At 43.4% G+C, this 20,795-nt stretch overlaps 1 protein-coding gene across 1 annotated transcript in view; it reads right to left on the bottom strand.

Annotated features, from left to right (window-relative positions):
* Window positions 1-20,795, bottom strand: part of MYO3A (myosin IIIA) — a 1,336,625-nt gene that overhangs the window by 1,195,754 nt on the left and 120,076 nt on the right. The window contains exon 4 of the mRNA XM_085630108.1: window positions 8,173-8,277. Within this exon, the coding sequence (XP_085486234.1) occupies window positions 8,173-8,277 (105 nt within the window). The remainder of the gene's footprint in view (window positions 1-8,172; window positions 8,278-20,795) is intronic.

The raw sequence follows: 20,795 nt of genomic DNA, 5'->3' as shown, positions 1-20,795 counted from the left end.
TTTGTTCCATAGTTAGTTTAAAATGCTTGATTTTCCGCCAGAACAGTCCGTTTGCAGTCTTTCCTTCGCCGCTCAGAAAACGCTGATAGGCTCCCTCTGTACGACGCTACATCTCCCTGTTCAGTCCAATAAAAAGAAAGTTCAGCTTCAACATAGACAGCTCTAATTTGAAGCAAACTTGAAGCAAAACAGGAGCTCTGCACCTCGAAAAATTGTCAAATTTAAAGAAAAGTCCTTTTTTTTTTTTTTTGAGAGGTTGTGTTGAGATCTCTTAGCTTCTGCCGACTACGCCAGTGTAAGATTCAGGAATGATGACTCCAGAAGCAGATGTGGTAAAGAAGAAGTAGGTTTAATCTTCAGAGATCCCATCCATGCAGTCTCCAGATAGCAACAGCAGTTACTGTCTGAACCACAACACAGAACCCCATGACATCAAGAATGACATAGCAACATTCTGAAGTTAATACCCAATGATAATGGAAGGCACCTCATATGCCATGTCCATGTATCTATGACATACTACACTATGATCCTCCTTGAAGCTGAAAAAGCATTTGATCAGGAGGCATGGAAATATCTATGGGGACTCTGGTAGCCAAAGGTTTTGTTCCCAGGGTGATCACGTCTATTAAGGCAATGTACGTAGACCTGTTCGCTAGACTTCAGCTAATTGGCAAAGAATCGGGTATTATAACAGTGGCTAGAGGAACAAAGCAGGAGCACCCCTGCTCCCCTATTCTATTTGCTCTCTACATTGATCCCTTCATTGAGCAGATATTAAATAATCAGGAAATCACCCAGGTTAATGCTCACTTCTACGAGACAAAACTATTAGCATACGCAGATGATATTGCCATAATAACAACTAACCTCAAGACTGCAATAAAGGGACTGGAAAACATGGCTGAAGAATATGGCCGTAATTCAGGATACTTATTGAACAAAGCAAAACCCCAGATAATATGCACAGATAATATCCTCCCTCGGGATATTCGGCGGGTGGCCACTGCCACATTTTTAGGGGATTAAAATTAACTCGAAGGTAGAAACAATTTCTCAGATTAATTTTAACCCTTTGATCAGCAAGATGTTCTCTGACTTGAGGCATATGAATGCACTACACTTGTCTATCGTTGCCAGGATTAATATCTTTAAGATGGTAATGTTACCTAAGGTATGATATCTGTTTAGGTCCCTGTCCATAGAGATTGAAGGATCCATATGGAAGGCATTGGATGCCATCTTTGTTCATTTTATTTGGGAGTATAGCAAGGTTAGAAGATCCCTGAAACTTCTTACTCTCCCTCAGGGGTGCGGTGGGTAGGCCGCTCCTAACCTCACATTCTATTGCTAGACCGCGCTATTACAACAGATGAGCATACTCCTCCTTAAAAAGAATCCCACCAAGTGTCTTGAAGGGCTTGGGGACAACCCCCCTCCAACTATCTACGAGCTTGCAGTCGGGGAAGCAGCAGGGGCTATGCTGCCCTGTCAATTGGAGCCTAGTTATTTTAATAAGGTGCGATTTAAAATGATCATCAATGCCTGGAAAATCAGGGGGGAATCCAAAAGTTCATGTAGATTTCAAAGTATAGTAGGAATACACTACTTTAGTGCTCAGCGCTTTCCTCCCCAAATTTCTATGATGTGATGGGGAAACAATGGGAATTGCACAGCCTCACAAAGATTTGGGATATTTTTCTATCAGACCAATTGAGCTCATTTTCCAAATTACAGAGGGAAATTTGGAATACCAGACAGTTCTTATTTTAAATATGTGCAAGTAAAGGGTTTCTTTACCAAACGTGGGTTGGGGGAGCCTCTGAACAAAATCCCTGTGCTCGAGGCAATTGATAACACTGATTGTAAGATAAGAAACTGTACACAGTATTCTGTTGGATAATGTGCCAGATGATATGAAGAAGACACAGTCAAACTGGGCTAGCAAACTCGATAATACAGACGTTGATTTAGACTGGTTATTAGATTCTGGCCACAAAACCCTCCTCTCAGCTAATTTGAAGGTGCAACATTTTAAAACAGTTTTTAACTTATATTTCACCCCGGTCAAATTATTTAGCTGGAAAAAAGGGAGAATGAAAAGTGCCCCAGGTGTGGGGTTGACCCGGCCGAGGTGGTTCACATGTTTTATGGCTGCAATAAGTTGTTACCTTTAAAGAATGGCTTGGAGAACCTTTGGGAGAAGGCTTTTGGCAGAAGGGTTTATCTCACCCCCTACCTGATGCTATTGGGACATGATGGCAGAAATCTGCTAGACTCTATGCAGACTAGCTTTGATTTTATATCAGTTACAGTCACTAGACTGCTTATTGCATCAAGATGGAAAGATCCCGATCTTCCTATGTTCCAAGCGTGGCTGGCCCGATTAATTGCTATCTACAGTTTAGAATGAACCTTATACGATTGTAAGGGGTGACAAGCCAGGAAGTGGGAGAAAAAGATCTGGTCCCCTATGTCGAACTGGTTGAATAGGGAACACAATTCAGGAGATTGATCGTACTTTTAGCATTAGAGAGATTTTCACTTATTTATAGAAAGAATGACTACATGCAATTAACTGATGTAGTAATCTATTTATATCAATGGCACAAGTTTTTTATCCTTTTCTATGGATTCTAAATCTCACTGTATAAATTTGAACCTGCATGTTGTATTTATTTGAAATGTTCCTCTCTGGTGCAAAAAAAAGGGATAGTCTAGTTTGCCTAAGATACTTAATTCTTTGTCCTGATGATTAGCCTAACACCAGAACGTACTTGTCTTTTCTTACACAAGGCTTTTAGAAATCGGCAAACAGGAAAGGCACTTATATTAATGCCTGCTGTGCATGCTCCTACTGAGTTCTGCCAATAAAGAGGTTACTAAATCCCCAAAAAAATAAGAGGGGAAAAAGAAAATGTGATTTTGATGGCAGATTATAACAAGAGATTGTGCATTTTACACTATTCACTGAGTAATACTGCACAAACACCAATACTGGATCCCAATACTGAAAACTAATGTAAGAAATTGGGTTACTAGTAGAGAGGGGTGAGACCTCATTAAAATAATATACATACTCCTTGTTGGGCTGAACTACAAAAGTCACTAGATAAACTCATTCTTAACCCTCTGGTATCTTGGCACCCAAGCAGCTAGACTTAATTTAGTTGGGCACAATGTGTAAAGTATGTATGTAGTGCTCAAACAGTAATACAGTGAAAATACAGCACAAGAAAAATCCCAAGCCTGTTTTGTAAAATTGAGTAAATGTTAATAAATAAAATAACATGAAAACAAGGAAACTCCAATACATAGGACTGGAATTATAACTTTTTAAAGTTTTATGTAAAAATAGTGTCAAGAAGCACCAAGTGCAAATCGTGGTTATCTGGATGCACTGGACTGGGTCAAAGTTCAGGCTGACCACGATGATGTGCAGATCAGATACAAGTACCAGTTTCGTCACTGTGGTAAGTTAACTTCTTAGTCCAGTTTTCATGTGAGAAGCAATCGTTGATTGGGTTGTTGGCTTTTAGGCTGAAAGTGGTTTCTAAGAGGTGCTTGTCTATGGTGGGTTTCTGAAGTCTCATGCCTCGGTCAGAACTTCCAGTTAGCAGTGTTGTCATTGGTGGCGTAAAGAGCTTGTCGATGATTGGAACTCCATGTTGGCAGGAAAGAAGGGACACTTGGTGTTCACGGTAAGAGCTATGGTTCCAGTTGGTAAAGTCTTGGGTCTGTATCCAGGAAGCTCCTGTCGGTAGTTGGATGTGGGTCCAATGTGAGCCTCAGTGAAGTCCATTCACTTTCGTAAGGAGACTGGGGATGGTTCTTTTCGATAAAAAGAGCTCAGAACCTTTGGTTTTTCACCTGGACTTCACTTCTTGCAGTTTTGGGGTTATTGAAGTATACACTCAAACAAGAACCAAGAATCCAGGCCCAGAAGAGGCCAGCAGCAGGGTTCAGGCAGGTCCAGTTGGTACTGGTCAGCTCGGCAGTTCCACGGAAGGCCTCTGGAACCTTGTTGTGTTAATGAAGGTTGAACAAAAGATCCGTAAACTTACCCTTAGAGTCACTTCTTTGGTCCTGTATTCAAGGAAAGCAGATCCAGCCTTCCTTCAGGTGTCAGACTGCACATCTGACCTTCTTCTGAGTCTTCACATATGCAGGAGTGTTCTGATAAAAGGTTCTAAGGGTGCCACTTTTCTACTCAGAGCCAGCCTGTGTGGGGGGGGGGGGGGTCACCCCCTTTGTCTAAACCTAGAATAGTTATGGTAATTTCTTCTTCTTTAACCGGGTTTGGGTGCAATCTGTCTGGGAAGAAAAAGGGCAGACAGGCTCAGGTTTTGGCTGCATTAGTCAGTGACAGCACAGGAATCTTCTGAAGTCAGGAAGGGGGTGGGTACAGTCCTTAGGCTACCATTTGAAGCTCAATACAACCCCCCTAGGCCACGCTATTTATGAGAGGAACACCCTTGTCCAAACCAGGGACATTTTGTCCCCCGTCTGGAAGGAATACACATCACATCACACCACAAGAGAGCCATTATCAGTCATGTGACTCTAGACACCGTTAGAAAGGAACATTTGGTTCAGGTAGGAAAATTCCAACTCTCTAAAAGTGCAATACGTAATAACAGTGGTCGAACCAGAAAGTTCCAACAAATGAATAAAGTTAAATGAAGTCTGGACTGTATAGTGGTTCTACAAAGGGGCAATTATGAAAGACACGGCTACCCTTCTTTAATGAGATCATATTTTTGCTCTATAATAAGTATAACAGACAGGCAATTTTGTAAAACTGATGATATATGTAATAGGTCTATTTCCGTACTCTTTCTTTAAATTCAATGCACAAGCACTTTTTCTGATCACCCGCTCACATATCTTCCTTGAGCAACCATATGTGGACATAATATATCTATATTTGTTGATTTTTGAAATACAGAAAAATTCATATATTGGTTTGTTTTCTCTGTGATGTAAAATATATAAAGCTATATGTATTCATCCCAAATTTCAGAAACAATATTCAACCCAATCCTCGAATTAGATGAGTAGGGTTAATTTAAAAGCAATTAGGATAAGTTGATTCATTTAACTTTATCCATTTGGTGGATCTCTCCGAATCGACCACTGTTATGTAATAACTTTCTGAAAGTGCCATTTTCACAATCGGACTTTACCATTAAAGAGGGTTTTAAATTACAATTCAAATGAGTGGAAGTATTTCTCTAGCTTCTCCAATTCTGAAGTTATGACTTATTAAATGTAATAAAGTAACACAGTGTTAGCCTATGGGAAAGCTAGACTTGCTCCAGTGAATAACTTACTTTGGGAGTTTTTCGCTGCCATTACTTGTAAAACTTAAGAACATATGTCCTACTTTTTAAATATTATACACTCTGCCATACAAGCCTCTAGGGCCTACTTCAGCGGTGATTTAGAAGTATTAGACAGGAAGGACCAGGCCCAGCAAAAAGTTAATTTTGCCAGGTTGAAATGGCAGTTTAAAACTGCACTTTAGGCTGCAGTGGCAGGTCCGCAACATGTTTCAAAGCTCTACTTGCAGCATTTAATTTACAGGCCAAGAGTACATGCAGTACCATTTACTAGGGACTTGTAAGTAAATTTAGTGTGTCAATTAGGTGTATGTAAATTATATTGTGTTTGGAAGGGAGATAACAAGCACTTTACCACTGGTTATCAGGAGTAATATGCACAGAGTCCTAATGCCAACGAAAACCGTTTCGGCAAAATAGTAGTGAAGACAGGAGAATTTGGGGGGAGTACCAACTAAATGAAGGTCATTTTCAACAATAATTCCATCATCCCTCAATTGGTAGAGAATTCTTGTTCCTCTGATTCGGAAAACACATCTTGATCCATAAAAATTATGTCAGTCTTTGAAATCAGCCTATTAACCAGCAAGAATACAAATTATAATTATTAAAAGCAGTCAACATGACGCACCCGGATCTAACGGCATTCCAGAAGCCCAATTTAAGTTTAACCCTGAGTTCTGGACTGCAGATTTGTTCCAGCCGTATAAATATGCACACCCAACTGAGGGAATTCCCAAACAGACTTTTGCCAAGGTACAGGTACAACAAAAAATACAATGGCACTATCTTTAATCGTTGATAAAATCCTGATGACACATACATCTTTACACCTATATTTGTTTTAACTTTAAATCCACATTTGACCGTTTTATTAGAAATACATTTTGGGAGCAATTGTCACATTGGGGCATGCCAGTCAAGTAGCTTGGGGGGAAATGTGTCTTGTAGCATAACACCTGGATGAGAGTTAAGATTTGAGTAGGAAGCCATGTATCATGGAAAGTCCCTACAACCATCGGACTAAAGCAGGGTTGTATGCTATTAATTTATATATCGCTGGCGTCTCAGCTGAATTAGAGTCATTAAATGCACACCCATCAAAGCTCAGCTGAGGACAAATATTGAATCTGCTGTAAGCAAATGATATAGTCCTCACAAATAAAACCCAAATAGGTCTGCAGTTGCTTCTTACCTGGTTACATAACTATTTCATTAACAAAGAACTGGAAGTTAAGCTCAGCAAAAACAAGATAATTGTAATGGATTAAAAGATAAGAAATGAGAACATGGTATTTAAAAGATCACCAAGTTGTGAGGGACACAGAATACAAATTGTTGTGAGTGATTTTTGATTCCAGAGGATCATTTCTTCCACACAGGCAGCTAGTTCCACAAAAGCCTGTGTGTTAATGTCATCTTTCATAACCCTCTGCAAAAACCCACATTTTGGCCCATGTTGAAAGTTATTACGGCCACGTTTCTGCCTACTGTCTTGGCTATAGCTGTGAAGCACTGGGCAAAAGAAAATCTAGAACAATGAACAAAATCACTGCAACTACGTATTGACTATTCAGCCTTCCGAGTACTGCATCCCCAAAGCAAGTTCAATTTTATTTGAATACTAATAATATAGGTAATTGCAAAGCAGGGGATTCTTTAAAATGCTGTCACAAGCTCAGAACAAGAAGAGATCAATCACCAACTCAACTCCTCTGGACTGAAATCAACACTAGTGGTGTCAAATCCCCTGCTTGATTGTATTTGGAGGACTCATTATCTAATCTACAAATAAGTGAACTTTGGAATTTGCCAGTCACTTTAAAAGATTGTAAACAACATCTAAATATAAGCATGCAGAAATGATCTTGCAACCAGAACAAAATGTAATGGCAAAACTAACACATGCTTGGATGATTCTTAACAATCCGACTTCGTTGCACAGTCAACCGTACTTTGATATGGCACTCAAAATTGATAAAACAAACATGTATGACGTTTCGCTTTGGCAATCTGTTGACACTTGACTATACCTCATAATGTGTGCAGGCTTTGGTAACAATAATCTGGTCTGCATCTATTTTGAGGGAAGAAATTTGTTAAAACAACCCTGTAATATATTGAGCATGCGCACTTGTCGGATTTGTAGCACATGTATTTCTTTGTTTAATCACAACAATAGCATTTTGAATATGCCATTTGTCAAGTTTTTGTAATTGGCAGAGAAGAAACTGAATACATGTACTGTGCTGAAGGTTCTGTCTAACAAGTAAATAAGAGTACTGGATTGGGAAGAACAACTATTATGAGTAGGTACACTACTTTGTGGTTCTTACCTTGGACTTTGTTTTAATATTTTACACAAAATTGTGATTATCTTGTAATTTGTCAAATATTCTGCAATTTCCTGCAAAGAGTTTAGGAATGAATAAAACATTTTGAATTTTAGTTTGTGCAAAACTGTGAACTTTGGTTGGTCAGTGTGTGTTAGGTGTTTTTTTGGTCAAATCTCGAAGTATATGCTGTTTTTCTCAGAACAATAGAGTAGAACAATAGAATATTTTTAATATGTGCTAATGTGCACTATGTGTACGTCATCTATTATATTTTTCCAGCAGTTTTTATCTTACAGATTTAATTTGTTCTACTGTTATTGATGTTTATATTTCTATTTCAGAATATTAGCATAGTGTGTCTAAGCGTAGAACAAGTTCTTGAATTAACTGAATTAGCTTATTCATTTTTTCCACTTTATTTATTCTCTGCTATATTTAAAGCAATCTTTATAAATATTCTGCTGTTTATGATGTTATTTTTTAAATCATCTTACCATCAGAGCTTCGTGTAAAATGTAGGAAATGATTCCTTCCTTCATTCGTTCACCTCTCTTCAGAAGTCCTTTTGCTAGATCGGACACAGATCCTCCATTGCAAAGCTAAAGAAACACAAGAGGGTGAAACACAAGGTAAATGTTTAGCAGGGAAATCACTGAAAAGAGATCCTCCTAAACAGTGTACAAACAATCGAACATTTTCCAAACTCTTTATTCATCTGGCCAATCACCCACCACTGGTCATATCTAGGAAATACAGTAATTACTTCATTTCCTAGTACTATGTCTTCTTGCTTTTAGCCAAAGTCCCATTGTGACTACTTTAATACTGCGGGTAAAATACGTTGCATATTCCTACTTTCAAAGCAAACTTTGTCATTCATCTTTAGGTCAGTGATGGCATTGCTTACTCCACAAGACCCATGCCAGGCCAGGAGACTGTGTGTTCAGCTATAGAGCGAGGGTGGCGGCATTTCATTTACAGGTGGCTTGAGCCAGAGAACAACTCTTATGCTGTCTTGTAAACCTCCAAATAGCTGAAGGAGGCCCAGAGTCAACCTCAGAAACATACTATAACAGATCTCTAAATAGATGATATTATAGAATTTTTCTGTGTGGGGGATCATTCGCCCATGTAGATGACATGTAGCTGAGGCTTGTTCTGCACTTCGATCACTTGATATCTAAGCTTCAGTACGCTCTCCAATTGTACTTAACTGCCAACTAATCCTGGATAAGTAGCAATCACTTGAAAGTCAATACCAACAAAATAGCTAATCGTGGGCAAGAACCACCAGTGGAACCATGCCTTTTGTTCCACCAGGGTGGGAACTTCTTTCCCTTTCTGCAAGATCAAACAGCCTGGTTTTCATTAGGATAAACCAGCTATCTGTGGAGCCTATGGCCTCCTCTTTTTTCAAACATATAAGAACATATGTCTATCAGAACTTCCATTCTTGGCACTTACAGACTTTTGCGCTGGGATCTAGGATCCTCTCCAGGTGAGTCTGTGGTAACATCTATCATATGAGGATCATAGCAGGGCTGATCAGGGAATTGAAACAAGTCCAGAAAATGATGGTCTAGCTATTCATAAAAGGTGTTGTAAGACCCTGTGATACCTTCTTATGAGTTAGTGGCAACATCTTTCATAGGGCTCTTTCATTATACTCTTCCTTACTAGTACATATGTTTGACATATGTTACACTTGCAAGCTTCTCATTCACTCTCAGGTTTCCCAGATTCATGCATGACTAGCTCAACTAGTTTACGTTTTTTTACATTATGTACTAGTAGTCCAGATTTTTAAAATGGGATCAACTATACAACAGGTCCCAGAATGAAAAGAAATAAAATTCCTGAACAAAATCAGATACTTACTCATGAAACTGTGAAACTTAAGTACCAGTGGCAGCTGGTGAACTTTGAAGGTGATGGGACGTAAATACCTTCTTCTAACTGAGTGGAGTGAGCATGTAAAGCAAGTAAACCCAATCTCCTTCAGAGGGGTGAAACATAGGCATGCCGACCAGTATGTCTACTACTGTGTACGCATTTCTAAATGGAAGAGAATTATAACAAAAAGGCAGATATTTCTGCTTAGCAGCAGATGTACATCTCTCAGACCCCTTGCAGTAGTGCAACCAACGGTGAGGATATACAGAGGCTAGAAAGTAAAAGCACGGTGAGAATACCTATGTTTCTCCACATAGCATGACTAGGTAAAATAATATTCAGCGTGCCTAAAGCTCCATGGCTTTCTGAATGGTAAATGACACGCAGCATGCCTATAAGCTCCATGGCTTTCTGAAAGGGGGAAGTAGGTAAATAGCCGCACCTATCCACTTTACACAAAGCAGGGGCAGTCACAATCAGAAGCATATAAATACATCCAACACGCTGACCCTGGCCCCTTGTGTTGTACATTGTTCTGTCTAAATCAGAAATATGCAGACCATCCCACTCAAAACAAATGGGAACTTCACTGAAGAGGAGACTTGCATCATGGTCAACTTTGTAGCAGGCCTATAAGGCAAACAACATGGTCTGTCTTAACACTCCCTCAGTGGAATGGCCTAGGATGCTCTAAAAGTGAGAATGACTTCAACAACTCTAGAGATGAGGGTGTCTTTCTACTTACAACATCAATGGAAGTAAGCAATCCAGTAGTGATAAAGGATTCTAGATCTTCAAATACTCCCCAAATTATTAAACTTACAAGTGATTTCTACACCATGAGAAACCATTGATGCCTCTACCAATGTCTATATTTCTCACCAAAACTAGGATACTATCTCACATGTCCTTTATCACTAAGACCACGATAATGGACCCTACCTAGCAGCCCATGTATTCCTAGTATGAGGACTTGAAATGAAAATCCAGCAGTAATACATGCCTAAACCTGTATCTCAGAATATTTTCCAAAAATATTGCCCGACAAAAGCATTGTGGCCTAAATAGCAAGAACCAAAATATTGTTAAGGTAAGTATTGATGAGTAAGACTAGAGCTACTATTCTTAACTCTACATCAACATACCATGAAGATGTATATAGGCAAGGTACATACATTTTGGCAACAATATTTTTCTAGGATATTTATTCCATGTTATTTGTGTAGTACACCACATATTTGACCATATCACACCATCCTTCCCACACTTCACTTGCAATCCATAGCCAGAAACTCCTCCTTGAATACAATTTGCATTTCATAGTGGTAATGAAGTGTCATGCATATGGCAGGGCGCCATCTTTCATTCTAGCAAGCTTCAAAGACACTCACAGAGCAGGGAATTTCATCAGCAGATGTGAATTGGTGGAACCTCCTTTCCATACAGGAAGCACAGTCATGGAATTCCAAATTGAGAGCAAATTTGTGATCAACAATACGACCTAAAAATCCTGCCCATGTAAGCCACACTACAAAGCAACATTCTTCCAAACAAACCTACCTTACAGTGTAGCAGGATGCGACACGACTGACAATGCCCCTCAGAACCTTATCACAGATACAAAGCGCTATATAAACGCAACTACAATATAACACACCGTTGTGACACGCATCACTGTGTAATTTACATATGCTTTGTGCACATTACTAAACACAACCACATACACAAATTCTATGTGTATATGTATGCTGCATCTTTCTGAAAAAGAGGAACATTAAACAAGCATATCTAACAACGTTTTATTTTGTGTACAACTTTTTTCTGGACATCTTTCAGACTTACGCTCACAAGAAATGTAAAGAGTTTAGGGAATTTATACAATGCAAGTTGATAGACAATGGGATCAGAATTCATCCCATTGCCCTAACTTTCATCACCAATCAGAATGGTCTCTTCCTTTTCAGTATACATAGTTTTGGTGATGCCAGAAAGGAAAGTAAAAAAACTTAGATTCTAGATTTTCGAATTGAATTGTGTTTGATTTGTCCCTTAATCCCCCAATTTCTCTTTGGGAGCAGGGCTTAATTTAAATGCTGTTCTGCTGCTGACAGTTCTTGTTGAGCTCTTCACTACGGATACTAAATGATAGAATCACAAAGATGTGATGTGATGTTACGGTCTCAAGGTGGGGTAAAACTGTGGCTGTCAGGCGTCCAGGCAACATGTCTAGCAGCCACTCTCATGCAATCCATTTCGAATTGCAATGCAAAGTTAATCCACGATGCAGTGCACAAGTAGGGAAAATCTAAACCCCAACACTAACACATACCAAAAGCTTCTCTTAATCATTTGAACGAAAAATTCTCAACATATTAGGAGTTGCGAGTCAGACCAATTCGATTAATTTCCTATTATCAAAATATATATTGTTCTAGAACTTTACATTGATTAATTATCACAAAAAAAGTCAGAAATAATAAGAGGTCCCTTACAAGCTCGAACTCAACGCCAAAAGAACCCAACCATGGGGCATGTCTACAATGACGGCGATAAATAAACGCCAAGCGCACTTAGCGCTTTGTTATTTATCGCCGTCTATCTCTGGAATTTCTCGCCCTGGTAACGCGTTATTAACAACGCGTTACTCCAGGGCGATAAAAATTCCAGAGATAGGGGGGAAATCGCCGTTTTGCAGGGAACATCGCTGGTTTTCCACCCACAGGGTCGTTTCAGCATAATCCACCCCAATGTTAGGGATAGGTAAGTCTGCTTTTTAGCAGACGTTAGTTTTTGGAGAAAACAGCGGTTTTCTCCAAAAACTAACGTGTGCTAAAATGCTGGGGCAGCCTTGTAAATATCGTGATGTGAACATCAGCGATATTTACAAGGTTGTCCGGCCCAGTGACGCCCACTTTGCATCTCATTAGATATGCAAAGGGAGGCGTTGGGTAAAAGGGTGCTAACATGCGCTAATGCATGTTAGCACCCTCTTGTTAATAGGGCGATAGTTTTATCTCCGCTTTTTTGGCTTTAAAAGCCAAAAAAGCGGAGATAAAGCCCTTGTAAATATGCCCCCATATCCACACCGTTCATATCGCTCCTAGGCACTCGTACTAGGAAAAACCAGATTCCAGACATTAAAAACACAAATGCTCCAATGCAGCACCACTTGGCCAGAATCCAACTGGCTTCGATGAACAGACATGTATAAATCAATTTAATCTTTTTCTATTTGGAATACCAATACACATATCAATTGATCCTGCGGATGCTCAAACAATCAAAGCAAAGAAAATATAGGGACAAAGCAGAGTTGGGAAAACTTAAACCGCCAGCTAATCCGAGCGAACTAAGCGCCTCATCATATTTGCACACTGTTATTACATCCATTACTTGCACCCGTCTACCCTGGTTCATAAATATGTAAAGGTGCGAATGGGCGCAGTTTGCTGGCTCCTGTTTAGCTCACTGGTCAGATCATGTCTGATGAGAGCCCCACGGTTTTCTTTTGTGCCGACATTTGGACACTGAACTACACGCTGTTCAGCATTTGCAGTCTCAGCCCGTGAGCTGTGAAACAAGGGATTAATAAAATGCATGCCACAAATAGAATGGAGATTAGTGGAGACAGCGTGACTGCACACTCTCCTCCAGGCAATGGAAAAAATAGAACAAAAGGTTAAAGCTGCTCTGAATTTTCCACAGCTAAAAAAGAGTAAACCAATGTACCTTTCAGTTCTGTTTGAAATGGGTCCTAACAGAAATTAATAGAGTTGACAGTAAATTATTTATGGGCGTCTATGTGATAGAGAGTTTAGGGTTATCTAAATCCTATATTTATGATGCACAGAGATGAACTAAAGGGGATATCCAGAAAGAAAAGCGTTTTATACATTCACAAATTTGTCAAATCAAACTTATCTTGTGCAAAACATGTTCCGGTAGGAGACCTCTTTACCATATGCCCGGGTTCTTCAATATCGGTCTTAGAATGCAGGATCCATGTCAGATTTTCAGCAGTTCCACATTTAGATAAAGGTTATCTTAAAAATTTGGCATCAATTCAGCCTTCCAGGACCAACATAGCTGAACCCTTCCATATGCCAATCTGCCTTAGCACAGAGCTGCTGAGAGGCTGCTGAGTGATGTACGTTTTTGAAAGGGCATGGATGATTTTTTTTTTATAATCACATTTTATTGATTTTCAGTCAAGCCACAACAGCAAAACCAAACCAAAGTTCATCAAGTTAGCACATTAGTATAAAGTACACATTTGACATTCAATCAGTCCCCACTTTTAGGCCGCGAGGGGCCCACCATCTGCCCCAAATCTTATTGGGTTTCTTAGGACAATCTTGGGTTTTAGTAGGCCGGGCCAGACTGGCCAGACTGGCCATAGCGGGGACCGGGCATTTCTCCGGTGGGCCGCCAGGGAAGGGGGCCAGTTTTGGGCCCCTGGAGGGCCGTTTTTGTTAAAGGCTCGTTTTTGCAACATAGCTGCAATATCGGCACCTGTAACAAAAACGGGAGGGCCGGCCGAGCACTTTGCCAGGGCCGGATTTGGTTCCCAGTCTGACCTTGTTTGTAGAAGAGTCATTCCTGCTGAGCCCAGCAGTCTCCCCCTCCGCCACACATGAGGACCTCCAATTATGGGCAATATCTTGCTTGGCCACCAGTGTCATTACCCTGATAAAAGTGCACAACGCCATCCGCTCCCCGCGTCCTCCAGCAATCCCAACAGCACCACCCTAGAATTGAGAGTGAGTTGGCAGCCCAATATTGCAGAGAGCTCCCTCCCGATCTCCACCAAGAAGGGCACCAATCCCTGGCAGGACCAAACTACGAAGGAACACCTGCCACATTTTGCTTGGGAGGACCTGCCGGCTGGGCAAAGCCACTAGGAGGGTTATATATATGATGTGCAAGTAATTAAGCTGGACTAGCCTGAGACACGTGGAAATTGCCAGTTCCTGAGGGGGCCAGTATGGCCTCATGCCAGTCTGAATTTTCAAGCTCTCCCAACCAGGCCTCCCACTTCTGCAGCAGTCTAAGAAAATGGTCAGGGGCATTAATGACGAGGGAACAAACCAGCTAGATAGCCCTTTCTGCAACTTCCCCTTCAACAATTTTGCCTCTAGGGGGCTGAACTCAAAGGTCTGCCAACAAGGCATGTCTCAGCTGCAGGTACTTATGAAACTGTGTTTGGGAGAGTTGATAGTGCTCCCGCAACACCTAAAAGGACTGTATGCAAGTGCTCGACCGAATGTCACCATGGTAAGTGATGCCAATCCTGTCCCATTGCACAAAGCCTTCCAAACCCGCCATGTGGTGCAGCCACGTCCCCACCAAAGAGGGGTCAACTCAGTGAGACGACGGACCCAACCCAGAAACCAGAGCACCTTTCTCCAGCACATCAAAAACACCCGAATGCACTCCAGGAAGAGAACAGGGAATTGTAGCCCGATGGAACTTGCCCGTTACATTTTTTATGTCAAGCATGGCCTTCTCCAACTGATATGTCGGATCGTCCCATCCCCAATTTAACCAGTCATTAATCTCCACCAACTATGAAGGCAGGAAGTAACAGTACAGATCTGCCATACCCATCCCACCGTCAAAGGTGGATTACCAGAAATTATCAAAGGCCATAAAGGGGCAGCTACCTGTTCAGAGGAAAGTAGGGATCACTGAAGCAAGAGCCTGGAACCATCGTTGGCGAATGGAGTGAGGAAAATAAAAAAAAAAACACCAAAATCTGGGCAGGAACATCATTTTAAACATTGCCACCTTCCCCAGGATGTGACACGGTAGACCGCTCCACCCCTCAGGTCACGTCATATCCCATTGACTGGTGGGGTCAAATTAAGGCTCCAGGCCAAAGACGGGACACATGAGATGTAAATACGCAGATATTTAAAGGACAAGTGGCACAGAGGAATCTTGGATCTCCAGAACAAGTACTCACATCACCAGTAATGGGGACCACCAAGGATTTAGATTTGTTCACCCCTTGGCCTCCAAGTAGATTTGCAAGATCTCCGAAGAGCGTGGGCTCAGAAGTCAGCAGGTTCACCAAGAACACCAAGATGTCATTCGCATATAATGCAATACGCTCTTCTGGACCTTTGTCCCAGGACCACCCCTAAATACAAGCGTCACAGTGAATAAGGTAAGTCAAGGGCACGGTCACCAAGGCGAACAAGAGAGGAGACAGAGTACAGCCTAGCCAGATACCTCTACGGATATGAAAGGAGGGGGGACAGAACAACATTAACTTGGACCTGAGCGTTAGGGCAGGTGTAGAGAAGACCAACAAGAGTGCGGAAACGAGGCCCCAACCCAGCACAGCACACAGAAAGAACCAAATTGGTGGTATCAAAGGCCTTCTCAAAATTCCCCAAGAGCAGTGCCGAGGGGCAGTGAAGGCGATGGGCCTGAGAGAGGGCCACATGGATCCTCTGGATTCAATGCAGCATACAATGGGCAGGCATGAAGCCAAACTGATCTGGGTGGGCCAGATATGGCAACATACACAGAGCCAGTTAGCCATAGATTTGGCAAGCAACTTGATTTCCAAATTGATAAGTCAAATTGGGCAGTAGGAAGAACAGCTTTCAAGTGGTTTGCCAGATTTACGGATCACCACAATAGTGGCTGCTCCTGACCCCAGGGGAAACCCCCACATCCAGGTCAGCCACCTCATTGTACATCGTTAGCAGGTATAGAAGTAGGAGACTTCAGAATCTCTCATAATTTTAAGCTGGAAACCCGTAGGGACCTGGAGTTTTCTCCAGGAACAAATCCAAATGTGCCTCCTCGTTCTCTTAATCCATAAGTGACTGACCAAAATCATTGGCCAATGACACAGGGATCGATGGCAAAGGAATATCTCCCCTCAGGGCAAAAGGGTGAGTTTGGTCAGAGAGTCCTCTGAGTAGGGATTCACTCATCTAGAGCTACGGGATGTCCACCATGGGGAGCCAGTTCAAGTAAATTAATGACAAGGTCTTGTGCGCTGCCAAAGTGTGAGTGTAAGCTCAGTCATGAGGGTACCATGTTCGCCATGGATCAGAAAGCCCCAGTGAATCCACACAAGCTGTGTACTGCCAGGAGCTGGCTTGGCATCCCAGCTGCGGGAGCATGGAGGTGTCCAACCCATGGTCGGGAACTGTGTTGAAGTTACCCTTCACCACAGTGACACCTTGTGTCTGGAGTCAAGAGAAGGGCCCCAGTGGAGTGCAGTGTGCTCTGAAGCAGATTATGTGGAATGTATACAGACAGGAAATTATAATGCCTACCCTCTATCCCCAAATATCGCCTCCAGAGGGTCCACCTGGGACATGGACACCACCAATGGTAACCCCTTAAAGCAAGATGGCCACCCGTGGAATCCCCAGGCGAAGCATGCATAATAAATTCTATCATAGCCAAAAGGGCCCACAAGGGACATTGGGCATGCAGCAGGTGTGTTTCTTGAAACCATAACACCTGTCAGCTGGATTCGCTGAACATAACAAAGGATGGCAGACCTCTTAATGTGGTCCAGTAGGCCGTTTACATTCCAAGACAGTATTTTAACCGTCAGCATCTGGTGAGAGAGACGCAACCAGAACAGGTCAGAGTGCAAGGACCTCTTTTGGCCTGGTGAAGACCCAATCACATGCAGGGCGGCGGCACCAACTGTGTGAACAGCGTTCGTCTGGGACTGTCTGAACATGCCTGTGAGCTGCACGGTCAAACAAACTAAAATCAACATAACACCCCATCCCTCCAACTTTACCCCACCCCATACTTCTACCCGAGAAGCATCTGTAGATCAAACCCCACACATAACTTAAGCAAACAAGGCTAGCAACCAACAGCCCCAACGTCTTTGACCCCCCACTTTGGTAGAATTCTACTGACAGAAAACAATTAGAGTTAAAGTCCCATAGCAGACCCGAAAGAGTGTCTTAAAAACAAAATTAGGTCAACCAGACGCCCAGTGAACAAGATCTAGGAGCACACACACTCCACCTGCCCAATTACCAGGGTCCAGGATGAACTAAATTGTTTATGTGGCGCTTACCAGGGGGCTCTGATGTTGTTGCTCTGGGTCCGGAATAAATCTGCTGTGACTGTCAACACGGTGTCCTGAACAGCTCTTTCAGTCTCCATGTACCTCCGGTCTGAGCCCAGGCAACCACAGGGGTGGGAATGAGTCCTTTAGGATAAGCCCTGCTTACTCATGGGTGGCTTTGGGGGGGAAGACTATGAGCTTTCCCTCCACTGGGGGACATAGCTCTCCAAGCCCATTGGTCTGCCCGAGTTCCTTACTTTCTGTCACACACTCCCAAGACTGTCCTAGAATGTCAAGGAAATAAGTGTCAGAGTTGAAGAAAACCCTACAGCTGCACTGGGAAAAGGAGCATAAATTGCAAGCTGAGGGCCCAAAGTTTCTGCTTAACTTTCTAGAAAGAGTGCAGGTGCTGCTAGACTGCTTGGGTGTAGTCCGGGAATATCATAGTCTGACGATTCTGAAAAGCAAAGATTTGGATGGGCCAGGGCCTCTTGAAGGATTACATCCCTATCGTGGTGATTGAGAATGCGTGGACAGGCCAGAGCCCCAGGAGGCAGCTGACGGGACAGAGCCTATATGCAGTCTCCACCACAAACCACGGCTACAGCCTCTCAGTGGGTATCCAGGATCACAGTCATTCTTTCAGAGGCTGCTCTGCGCCAGACACCTCAGCACTGTCCAGGAATCCAACAAACCGGATATTGTTCCTTCACGATAGGTTCTCTGCATCCTCGGCTTGCTCCTCAAGTAACCACCATCGCCAAGAGGAGCTTGGTGACCTGAAGCTTAAGGGTAGCCACCTCGTCCTCCACCAAGGACACCCTGGTCTCTGCCTCAGTCAGTCTACCAGCAGCATTCCGGAGGTCCTGGCGCAACAGGGATATAGCCACACAAACCTCATCCACTTTAGTCACAACCACCTTCCTGGATCGCCTGAGGTATGGTAGCAAGACTGGACTGTGTGGGAGGTGATTGCGACCCCTGGGGACTGCCAGTGTACCAGTAGGCACCAGGTGCCAGCCTGGTGTATTGGTCAATCTTTGTCTGGGCTGGTGCCAGAGGGGGTGGCTTGTCTCACCCTATCTTCACCTGGACAACCCTGAATTGAACTGAAGGGGGACACCCACCACCACCCATGGCCCACTTACCCTAGAGGGGCAGAATGAGCAGCCAGAGCAGCAGCGAAGTGGTGGACGTACCAGTTTCCTAGGCACAACATCACTAGCAGGAGAAAGGCAAATGCGTTCAAGGTGAAGTGGCCCCAGGCTACAAGCAGTACCACGGGCATGGGTGACAGCATCAGAACCACCAACAGTGAGGTGGGCCAGCAGGAGCTTCCACAAAAATGTCCAATAGGCTGGACAGAATGAGGCATCGGAGGGTCCGGAAGCCAACAAGGGACACATCAGGATAGGGGCCCCAAGTCATGAGCAAGTGGGTAAGTGTGTCTGTGGCAATCCAATGCAGTGCAGTTCAGGGTATCTCCAGCCCTAGGTGTGCAGCCACCGATTCCCTCAGAAGTAGACCCAATGGGTTGTGCAGTTGTCTCCAAATCAAGGCCTGGGCACTGGCCATCAGAGGTTCTAACCACGTCCTCTGGGCAGGTGAGCTCCCAGGTAGTACCCAGGGCCAAGGACCTCACACCCAACTTCAGCCCATGTGGCACTCGGTTAGCAATTAGTGAAAGGAGAAGTGGTGGAAAAAAGGAGGATGTTCTCCTCCAGCCTCATCCACCAAGTCCAGTGGGGAGGGAGAGGAGGGGCCTCCAGTTGCAGGTCAGGGGTCACCGATCCAGCCACCCCCTGGTCAGGCCCTCCAGAGCGGCACTCTCACCTCTGACTCACTGAGTTTCAGGGTCCCTGTGTCATGACGGAGCCCCATTGTTTTCACGGCACCACAGGCCAACCACCAGTCAAAACTGCCCTGCCGATGCTCGCCTCTTCTGGCCGGGCCCTCGCTGTTGGTTCAACGGGGCCCCATTCTCCACCAGTCATCCAGCATCATGGCACCTCCCCAGGGATCTTGCGGGACCTAGCCACTATACCAGGCAGCTCTGCCAACTGTCACCTCCTCTGGTCGGGGCAGGTGACCCCTGCATGAGCCTCTCATTGACTTTCTGTGTCCTGCCAGCTGGCAGCACCTTTCACCTTCTCACTGCAGATGCAGCCAAAATCAATCTTGGCATGGTCTGGTGCTCCCACACCTCCGAAGGCCCGCAGTCTGGCCACGCTATGGCCACACACCATTGCAGGCCATCAAAGGACCAGGCCGTCATCTTGGGCAGGACACACGTCAGCAGAGGTTTTCCAAAGTCTCGGTGCGGACTGAGTCCTTACATGCTGGAAGCCATGCTACAATCAATGCTCCCCACAGCCCCCAAACACGGGGGGAGAAAATCAGGGTGATTGGACTAGTACGGCTTTTGATCACGGTTGGGGACGGGAGAAGCTCTAGCTTGCAGCTACCATCGGGGCTGACATAGCCACACCTCCATGGATAAGCCTCTTACCAGCACTGAAACCCCTATGCACTCTACTGCTCTTGTAACCAGAGAGCAGGCAAGTACAGAATTACATGTAATTTGTTGCACTAACATGTTTGGGACCTTAAAGGCTTGAACATGTCATTACTATTAGTATTGCCTTGATGTGACACTAGCTCCTGACAACAGTAGGCCACAGTCACGTGATTTATGAAAACCAATACTTTCTAGAGCAGTGGGTGCCTCCTGCTACTACAAGCACACAGGAGCGGACAGTTGAGAAATGCTGGTTTAGAAGTTTTGTTCACCTACAGACCCTCCACCCCACCACAGGTGCAGACTGGGATTCAGGGCTTGCGTGTCAGTACCATATAGTCACACGTTCATGAGAAGCGGGTTATTTCTCACAACTGTACGGATGTTTTATTGGAGAAATGCCTAATTTTCATGAAAAAGCACCCAATCCCTTGATCGCATCCTTATTCTAGATAACCCAATTTAACTTATTCTATCTTCCCATGAAGAAGATGTTTATTAGTAGGCCATTCCCATGTCTCACACCCAAACTCCTTGATTTTGAGTTCTACTCAAATGTTTTGAACATCCACATGCCCTGATCACCATTCCCCAGATCTAACCGACCAAAGACTTATCTGTGAAGCATTTAAATATCACATCATAAC

The sequence above is a fragment of the Triturus cristatus genome, chromosome 10 (genome assembly GCF_964204655.1).
Source record: "Triturus cristatus chromosome 10, aTriCri1.1, whole genome shotgun sequence".
Lineage (NCBI taxonomy): Eukaryota > Metazoa > Chordata > Amphibia > Caudata > Salamandridae > Triturus > Triturus cristatus.
This window is presented reverse-complemented; position numbering and strand designations above follow the sequence as displayed.